Raw genomic sequence first — 10,895 nt, 5'->3', positions numbered from 1 at the left:
CGTAGTGCACTTGGTCCTGTACTCTGAATTTGATGATTATTCATCAAAAACATCAAAGTAATTGCACAGATAATTCAAGTAAGGTTAAAATCTAAAAACCATATCGATTACGTATGGGGTCTCATATATCCGTCAATACGTCCTAAGCCGGCGATGCGATGGCGCGTAATTGTTGAGCAGAGTAGCATAGCCTACCGGTTTGTTGGTTTTTCGATTGCTTTTTTTGTAATATTATCAAGCTGCGGAAGGGTGGCACGTCCCCACACAATACTGTAAAACGATGCTCGTGAAAATTAATTGTCAAAGTCTCAAAACGACAACAAGAGGTATGGCGCAGCAGCGTTGCCCGTTAATTCAGATCATTTCTTTTTTATTTAGATATTATCAGTTTGCAAAGTAAACAAGACGGCAAGTCATCATATTTGTTGTCATAAATAACTTCGTAAGAATAGGACATAACATTATTTGTATAACAAGTTGTTTATACTTCTTATAATTGCCGTTACATTAATTCAACGGCGTACATTCGACCTAAGTGAACAGTCAAACGTTGTAAATCTTGGAAAAACTATAAAACCACTGCTAATACATTACTTTTAATATTATACCTAAAAAACAGATTTTATTATTTGCAAATAACAAAGGAAAAGATTTATGTTGCCCAATAAAAGTTTATATAAATAAAACCGCTTTGATGTGATTTCGCGTTAAAAGCTAGAATACCGCAGATCCATAATGTTCTCTGTGGATACACGTCACATCTTAGTGACGGCGTAAACGCTGCTTAATTTTATAGTTTATGTTAGTTAAATAAAAAATATTTATGTATTTTTTTCATCTAGACAATTTAAAATGTTTAAATCGACAGCTCTATATATTACAAAAATACCTATCCACTCTTTTCAAGTATCAAGCAGTAGTGGGCGCACTTAACAATGTTTCAATTAGGCACAATACATAGTAGTAGATACCGCAGGGCCCTTTCACACCGAGGGCTCTGTTCTCCCTTTGTTTGACTATACATTTAAATACTATAGCGCAGGTTCGATGCGTCCGGTACAAAAAAGATAAACACCGACCGACTCCGATATTTGGAAGCCAGTAATAATTTATGAGTTAGGGTTTATACCCTTTTTTAAGTTTTCGAATAATGCAAAGTAATGTTTTACTCAAGGCTCGTGTTTTACAACGAATGAAGTGGCCGCATCAAATGATTGACTCAAATATTGATGTGGTGTTTGTGTACGTTGGTGTCTTGCCAAAACTTTGCAAACACTGGAACGCGCGTCCCTTACCGGCAGAGTGTGCTTATAAAGTGTTCTAAACTTTATCTCTCCACAGAAACGATTCCTTTTTCATGGCCACGTGTCGACGATGTACTGCACTCATGGAAGACATACCGATCTTAATTAGGCATCGAATTTTGAGCAGTTACCCCTGACGATAGGTGCGCTACACGTGCTATTTGAATAATTGACCCCTTCAGTCATCACCTGGTAATTAACTGATCAAAGAAGACCACGCCGTGACTGCACTTGGCAGAGGGGACGATGCACGTATTGAGCCAAAAATTAATAACTCAATTATGATGCCGCAGATACGAGCAAAAAACTAGAATGTGCCATCATTTCATTACATGGTCCCCCTAACAGCTACTGTGCAATACCTTTTAATTAGGGACCCTAGACCAAAAAGAACTTGTTGTGATGCATCCCTGCACCGGTCCATCAGAAGCAATTAATAAACAAGCTTTTAAGGAAATGTTATTTTGTCTTTCGGAAGCAGGAACAATGAAATTGCGGACGTAATTACGTTAACTCTTGTCAAATAAAAGAAATAATGAGTAGCGACTAAACGAGGCACAATTGGTGTTCCGAACGCCGCCTTCACATTGGTCAATGGTCACTCGTAGTTAAGCATACTGGTTTAGCGCCAGATAAATAACCACTTAGAGAACAATAAAGCTGGAAACTGAGTTCCTAAGTGGGTAATGTGTTGCGGTGTCGGAACCGGTAGAGTATCACGACCAATTACATTTGATGCCTCGAAGACACTATTTTTGTTTGTGTACTGAGAAAAGATGTTCAGCAATCATACTGACAGATATGGGACTTGAGTTGAGACTTGACACTTGTATCACCTTTGAACTTGCGTCTTTTGTGATTTAATTTGGAGAGATATAGAAAAGAAGAGTAAGTGGTTAATGTAAGTGGTCTGATCACAAATTTTTGTGTCATAAAAATTGAGAAGTAAATATAGGAGTAATTTAAATATAATATGAAAGCGGTAGGTCCCGCGGTGTATGAGCCCGCACCTCGCCTGTCCCGTCTCTCCAGTCAAACCCAAACTGTGCAAACAAAGAGCAGACTAAATCATCCGTAGACAAAACATTCATCTTTTTTTGTTCCTTGGAATTTATAAGAAATGTTTATTGAAATTCGGAATCCTTGATGCCTATGTTAAAATAGTTTTATTTAATTCACCATTTGTTTAAGAACATTTTAATGTGAAAGCAAGGTTAGTGCTCCGTGCCAAAACAATGTCGCATGATGTATGGCACTGACGAATACAATGACTAAATCTTGTGCTTAGGGATGCGCTGAACCGACTAATCGCTAGAAGAATATTAAAATTATTTGTTAAAAGACTTCGGTTTATCTTATTTTTAGCTTCAAAAGTGGGTCGAAAGATTTTTTTTACATTATTTCTTTTAGTTTGGTACAATTAATTAGGACAAGTGCAAGGTAGTACGGTGATAATGAGGGTTCCGCAGAATAAAGAAATAAAGACTTATAAGCGGTATAGGCTTTAACCTATAGCCGTTGTTATAGCTCCAAAAGAAAAACTTCAACAGTTTAGCTATCACAGTTCATGAGATACAGCCCGCCCAAAACAAGATAATTATTATTGTTTGAAACAAAATAATGTCGGCAGAGGATTGATCCCATCACTATTCAATACACTGGCCTCCTAATGTAATAAATTGTATGTAATGTAATAATCGTGTAGCTAACGTAATTAGAATCCGTGTCAATACACCGCGCACCGGTACAAGTAAACGGCGCAAGATTGCACTTGTGAGATAGTAAATGCTGTGTTCGCTACTGTACTAAAGATCTCAATACAATAATTTAATACTGTTTACATTGTCAAAGCTCAAAAACTATGAGGTGAAACTATTGATTTAGTTACAAAACACAAAGTTTACTAGAGTAAATAGTTCGAGCTTCCAAGTCCAAAACACATCTATATAAAACATGTACAAATAGTGCGCGTGTGTGCTCTACCTACCGTGAATTGTCAAAGTCTTATTAAAGTCAATAATTGAAAGCAAACAGACGGACAAAATAAGTAGAAGCGGAAACTAGTAGTTACATGGCGTGGACAGGAGCGACGCGCTTCGCATGTTTGTTAGTGGCGCCACTGTGGTGCAGCTGTTGCGGGATTGTGGCGCCACATTTATTTACTTATGATTGAAGTCGCACTTTTTCGATCTAAGCACAAAGAATGAATATAAGAATTTATCAAAAAATAAACAACTGGCGACTTGTTTTTCATATTCAAGAAGAAGAAAAATACGAAAATATTTTAAACGATAATTTAATGTTAATAACAACTAACTTAAAATAAATTGCTCAATCAATACCGACAGTGACCAGAACCGTGTAATAAAAAATAATAGGACTGTCAAAATATTGTATTTAATTAAAAAAACTTTTTTGTTTATGAGACAGTCTATTGATTTAGGTTTTGTTTCTTCATAGATAAAATAAAAAAATATTCACTGTCTAAAAGTACTTAACCCATATTTTATAGAAACACATGTTACAATCTAACATCTGTGGGATTAGGGTTGGCACGATTGAAATAATAAAATCATAAGTGCACGTAACAATAGCGGACACGTGCTCCTTATATTTTTATAAAAAAAGAAAGGCAAAACAATTTTATTTTACAAAAATACGTATTTTAACAATGAATTATATTATAAAACATAATAAAGAAATATATATGATTTTATATTCATTTGTAAATTATGTTCGTCTTCCAAGCCAAAATGCAAAGATTATAACAATCTTGGCAACCCTAATGTCGAATTACAACTACATAACAATTATTTTAATGACTGTTCGTCTCGCGTATCCACCCGTTCACTGGGTTTCTTTATAATATTATTTCATTATAATATGTTGCTATTTTATCATTATGTGTAATGTTCCTCTGCCATACTTTCTAATGTTGGCAGATGAAGAACTTATGATCAGAAAATTGTTTCAACCCAACTCGGGCCAGACTATCTAGCTCTTTCGGTCCTACACTGATCTAGTTTTGTTTCACGCCGAACATTTTCGTAAGGAAATACTGGACTTGATGAGTGTTTTGTATTGTCCGCAACAAATTTTTGGATTGGAAATAATGCAGACAAATGCAATAGACCAAATGGTTTTGGAAAACGATTTGTGGAAAATCGAAAAAGTAGATAGATGCAAAGATTTTATTGATAGAGCTGATGGTGGAATGGAAACTTATATTCTACTTTACTCACGTTCATGAGCGCCTGAGAAGATTTGGAAGGAGACACTTTAGTGTTTTTGGTGGTATCGTTTGTTTTCATAGTAGATCCTGGCTTACAGGAGTTGCAATAACCGGCACCTGAGGTGGTATATCATATATCAAGACACACCGAACTTGAGTATCTCGAGATTTTAATTGTGTCTCACTTTCAGACTCACAGGAAAATCTTTGTCGGACATGTGTCGACAGATGGACTTTAACATATAAAGACTCCGCGAAATAACTAAAAGAACAGTCTTCTAGCCCCTAACATTACCGTGTATTTGACCTAAGGCGGTAAGTAGAAGCACTTATTCATTCTACAATAAATTAAAGGCCAATAATAAACTGAAGCACCGACAATTCTTGTCCTTTTCTGTACTATCGACTATTAAGTTAATTGCCCTCGGCGAGGTACTAAGTGACTGACGTTCGCAAACACTGCAATTTTATAAAAAATAATTGTGTTTCGAATTATTAAGGAAATTAATCAAGGTATATGTTGTGTAGATAGTGAGACGTGTTAACGTTGACTGGCGTTTCCCATAATATACAAGAGTAATTATTATTAAAATTCATAAAAATGTAGAGTCGAGAGGTGCATTCAACACTTGTTTATTTGTGGGGCCGCGGGGTAATTTATTGCCATAAGTATAATTCTTACGACAATACACCGAGAAAATATTAAAAAGGGTGAATTTAAAAAAAATCATCAGCAATCAAACGGACAGACCAACTTTAAATATATCGAAACTAAAAAAATGGGAGCGATGTACATTTTTATGATACATACTACGCTCATTTAACTGTTATAATTAATGTACGGTGTAATAAACGGAAAGCGTAAAATGTGAGTAATATATAGACGGCAGTTAAAAATAAGTTTAACGTTACACTAGCGTTTAAGTGTTGACTAAACAATAGAGTTATCGCGGTCCCATCGCTCATTTTCATATAGAAACAATCTGAGCACTAATTATATGTTTATGTTAATTAATAAAAAAACATTGATGTTTCTATGTTCATAAAAAATAGTGCTTGTAAAACTATTATTATGGAGGTGGAGGAGACTAATTTTATTGAAGTTTTGAGGTTAATATAAGCTTTTGTTAATCTGAAAAACTTATGTTTGTGACTCTACCTTCTGGCGAACTATGATGGTAATAGTGAATTTCCCACAAACGGGCAAAACTTTTCCATTTGCAATGTTAATTGAGTCACTTTATATGTCCAATATTTTGAGTAAAGACACCACTGACAATTAATTCTAAAGGAAATATTACAATTGAAAAAAAGCGACATATTTACAAGCTCAGAATCGAACCTCTAATCACGAGTATTCAAATTATCCTCACAGCTGCTACGCTTACATTTTGACATTTATTTTAAAAGTGTATAAATAATGGTTTTACTCAAGACTATTCTATCAATTAACAAAATATCTAACTACTGAAACAGATGTTTTGACGACAGTAAAAACCAAGAGAATGAGACTATGTGTATGATGACTATGTGACTATGTGGCGCTTCCAGAGTGTCAGATGAGCCCTCTAGGATATTAAGAACGAGTGGTACCGGGGCAACACGTATGAGGTCAGCATGGAAACCCACATAAGCTGCAGATTAGCCGCCAGCGATGCCGGGAGACCACAAACCATAGGCTTTGTGTTTACAGCTGTTACATTTTATAAAAATTACTCTATTCAATGCATACCATGTTTGGTTGTATGAAAAGAATCTATTTGGAGTTTCTTGCTGGTTCCTCTCCGTGAGGAAGACGTTTTGGAACCGCGCAACTAAAGTCCAATTAAAATTTAAAAAGAGCCAAAACAAATATTTCGAAAAAATACTTTTTGTTTATTAAAATTTTATAAAAATAACCTATGTAACTATTAACTATCGGTCAATAAAAGATTGTACTTTTGTCCTCTACCTTGCTTACACCCTACGTTAATTGCAACAATAACGACCTAAAACAAATACCGTGTATCAAATTAAATCATCACTAATGTGAATACGGCACACGACAGTGTTTCCTAGTTAAATGTGTTTATTTTTTAATTTTCCCACATAAACAACACCGATGCCGTCCAACATAGTTACTATAAAAATGTCATCTCTATTTCACAGTGCGGTACCACTTTGTATGTAATTTTGATCAAACAATAGATACAAGTTTATTACAAGCAGAGCGCTGTATACATATACATATATGCATAATAAAATGGGGATTAAAATGTTTTTGTACAACTTAATATATTCTGTAATACGGTACAATGTATAATAGAATAATTAAGCAAATACGTACATGCGGTGGCTAAAGTGTTCGTGCGAAATCAGCTTTCCGGGGAGCAAAATAAATAATTGATGCAGCATTCTCTTGTTTCATATATTTAAATAAACAGATTGTTATTTTAATTTACTAAATAATAAATATTGTTAGTCACGGAGGTTAAGCCATAAATCGTCTGGAACTGACGTAAAGGCCTTGAAAACGAAATGTCTGCAAATTGTGTGAAAAATATTATTTCATTATATAAAAACAATGACTAATAAATTTAATTTAAGTATTAAAAGCTACTTTTAAGTTTGAACAGGAGGTCTTTTTTTATAAACACTTTTGCTATCGCCTGTACTGTATGACTTACCTCGTCTCACGTTCATATTGAAGTCCGAAAATTATTGTCGGCATTAAAATACACAATTTTACGTACCTGAAACAAACAACGTTTTATAAAACACTTTTTATTACGACACATTCGTAGGGAAACACTCTGATAAGATCTTAGCAGATTTAACGAACTATTCGATGGGTGGCTTACGAACTACAAGTTTCGAGATAAACAATCCTAATACCACTAATCTAGCTGTCGTAAACTTGGCACTATCGACTGGGATCGTGCGAGAAGCGACCTTATTGCCCTGTAATAGGAGTCATCGGTGGAGTCTGCATCAGTCTGCTTCCAGTCTAGACAATTGCCGAGTATCTCCGTAACTTCCGACGGATCTTGAATGCGAGCTGATTAATGCAACACTAATATTGTTTACCGCTGTTTATAATAAACGTTTTCTTTGTTATTGATATGCATGAGTATTGAATCTATATCATTATAGTTCCTTCAATGTAGGGGCAATGTTATTGTTGGACTCAATTAAAAACAATTTGTATGAAGACTAATTAGGCCTACAGAGTCGCTACAATTTTGCTTATTCATTCATTTTCGTTAAGTTTTTCAATCTTTCAGATTCAGTCGATCACCAGTCCGTACCAGACTGTCTGCTAATCTGATACCCGCAACTCACTGACTAGTTAAAACTGAGTAATCCGGTATTCCCCATGAACACAGCTCAGGACAGCGGGGACTTATCACATATTAAACAAACGCCACCTCTTGAATAAAGAAACCGCGAGCGATATTTCGTTTATTCTATTCCTTGAACAAATTATCCAACAGCAGCACGATAAGGTCTTAACATCTATTAATCCATAAATAAACGCATTAGTGATATTTTTAACGCTACAGTTGCAATAACATGATTGTTTACAATAAAACTGATTAAATATAATGCATTATTGTTTATATAAATGGCGGTACAAATTGCGACGTTGCAAATTGTATGATAAGACTTTGTATCGACCAATAGAAGAGCGAAAACGAATTATTTTGACTAATCGATTTTTTTATTGATTTTATTGCACGTGTGTTATATTTTATGATTCGATTTGATAAGCTGTGATGTGTAACTGCTAAACGAATGTAATACTTCGATCTATAGTCACTCGGCTTCTGTGCGGCAACTACTCGAAAAGTATTTATTATTTTAGTTAATAGTAATAAAAGCATTTTATGCTCAGATAAACTAGCCAAAGTATGTTTTCGGTAGTAGCGAAGCGAGCAGTTTTAATTTTTAATATGTATAAAGTATAGATTATTAAACTTTATTATGTTTTTAAGTATACAATAAACCTCGTATCGACAATAAACTCCCTGAATTACTCGTTACATTGCGTTAGTTTACGTGTATACAAAACAATAAAATGAGAAACAGAAAAACTAAAGAAACGTATAACATATTTAATAAAGGCAGGCAGATTTCGTAAAAATCTAACAAACAAAGAATGGGTGTTATTTTTAGATAAAATTAACGCACATTATGAGCGTACGCGCTCCTACCGAACGTGAATCATTGTGGGGCGCGGTCCCACTGCGAGAGACCACGCCGCTTATACTTGAAAACACGGCACTGTGTCAAGCCTTTACCTTAGTCATTACGAAGTCGAAATCCAGATTATTTATTTTGTTTCACATTTTGTAAAGACTCCTGCTAGTCTTTATAGAGTGGTGTAGATAATTACGAATATGTTTTATAAAGCATACAATTCTTCGTTATGGGTTCGTACAGAATAGTAATTATAAAGGACGCCTCTCTGGTTAAGTCGCCGCTCGCACTTGGACCCCACCCCGAGCCAGGGGTCCACGTCATCGCAATAACAAATATTTTCCACTGATTCTGTTGTATATTGTTGGCTTTTCCTATTAAAACATTAGTTTCTTTTAACCTACTTCGAGAGATAATGGTTCCGCGTGTGCTGTTCAAGCTTTTAATGTTTAGACATTATTGTTGGTATATCAAACGACGTAAAAATTGCCTAATTTGGCGTTTGGCCAACAAGTTGACGTCACTGATTCTTGTATCTCTATCAGATGATTTAATGGTACTCGTGCACGGTATTCGAATACCTACGTACAGTCAACTGCGAGATCATTTTATACTTCAAACATCGATTGAATTAATTCACAAATGAGTATTTATTTATTTCGAGATATTGCATGTTCAATATTTTAAGATTTTTATAACATTTAATTTCATGTTGGGTGTTGTCAGCATGTATTTTTGCAGCTGACTTTACACTGGGTGCATTGATCCGACGCGGAAGACTTAAGCTTAAATATTATTTCAATTTGAATTAATTTAGAATGTTTTGAACGGCTACTCAGATTGAAATTAAGGACGTGGTATAATTAAGTAACTTAAATGATTATTCTTAATTAAAAAAAAAAAACATTTTTATCAGCGAAAGTATTCAGAACGCTATGTCAAGATAACATCACTGAATACTTATCATTTAAATAGTGAATGCAATGTAATGTAAAATTGACTTTCATTTCTATTCAATTCACCAATAAATTAATCGGTTCTGCTATCGTGATGAGCATGCAACCCGACACTGCCTTGCACTTTATCTAGATTTGTATACAAGAACCTACTTATTTAAACTAAAAAAAAAACAATTGATATGCAAAAACTGACAGACAATACAAATTGGTCGTACATTTGTGTACGAATCTCATCCTTTCGAGAGTTTAAAGACGACATTTTGCAAATTGTGCCATAATAATATTGACAAGTATGAAATATCTAAGACGTCAATCTTTAATCGTCATACTTTCTAAACATAGCAAAACCCTTATGAAAAGGGGTTATGCGGAGAAACGACAAGATATGCTAAACAACCGGTCACTCCGCGGTCCAACCGACTCGACAACATTTTGTATAATCGTACAACTATGTAATAACTGCGGTGTAATTATAATATTATAAATAATAAACGATTTGCATTCGGCTTCCTACAATTATGGTAGTCCGAATGGAGCTGGTCTGGCGGGGAAATCGATACCAGGAGGACGCCACGATGGCCGCTCGAAGCTTGTTTTAAAACACTTCAATTGCTTTAGAAATGTGGATAGCATTACATTTGCAACGTGTCTCCGTATTGAGGTGAGTCTAGCAATGATGTTTTGAACCATCTTTACGGTCAATGTGATTAATTTTTAAAAAAGTATTTATAGGAACTACACAAACTCGGATCAAATCCAAAAGGAGCAGACCTTCGCGCGCAGGTGATGTCACAGCGCTTCCACAAAGTTAAACAGATTTGAAAAATCTCTGCCACTCTAGACCTACCAAATATTAGCAAGAAATACTTCAATCACAAAACAAAGTAAATCAAGAAATGCAATATTCATTGTTCCAATAATGTGCCTCAACAGAAATTGTTAACAAAGTGAACTAATCTAATCAGCGGCTGCAAGAAACATAAATAAAAAAAAATCTGAGACGTTTAAAAACTCCTTGAAATTCGAGACTAGCGTTAGACTTGCACTTAACAGGAACAAAAACTATTTGTAAGTAGGTTTAGAAAAAAGGTATCTTCACTATAATACTTTATTATGGTCCAGTGGAGCAAAAATGTGTAGCAATTACAAAGTTTTCTAACCGCATTTCATCAGTAGCGCTCGTGTTAATGTGTCATAAAGGCAACGCAAATAATAAGAAGT

The 10,895-nt window shown here is 34.8% G+C and overlaps 1 protein-coding gene across 5 annotated transcripts in view; it reads right to left on the bottom strand.

The window, feature by feature from the left end:
* LOC113504132 (protein bric-a-brac 1-like) overlaps nt 1-10,895 on the bottom strand; it is a 218,046-nt gene that overhangs the window by 135,988 nt on the left and 71,163 nt on the right. Inside the window, exon 2 of one of the 5 annotated variants that reach the window (XM_026886282.1) lies at nt 6,384-7,268. The exons of the other annotated variants lie outside the window; for them this stretch is intronic. Within the exon in view, the coding sequence (XP_026742083.1) occupies nt 7,215-7,268 (54 nt within the window). The 3' untranslated portion in view covers nt 6,384-7,214. Of the gene's footprint in view, nt 1-6,383; nt 7,269-10,895 lie in introns of those variants that run through there. 5 annotated transcript variants of the gene reach the window in all.

Source organism: Trichoplusia ni, chromosome 21 (genome assembly GCF_003590095.1).
Source record: "Trichoplusia ni isolate ovarian cell line Hi5 chromosome 21, tn1, whole genome shotgun sequence".
In the NCBI taxonomy this organism is placed as follows: Eukaryota; Metazoa; Arthropoda; class Insecta; order Lepidoptera; family Noctuidae; genus Trichoplusia; species Trichoplusia ni.
Note: the sequence above shows the minus strand (reverse complement) of the source record. Positions and strands in the feature narration are given on the sequence as shown.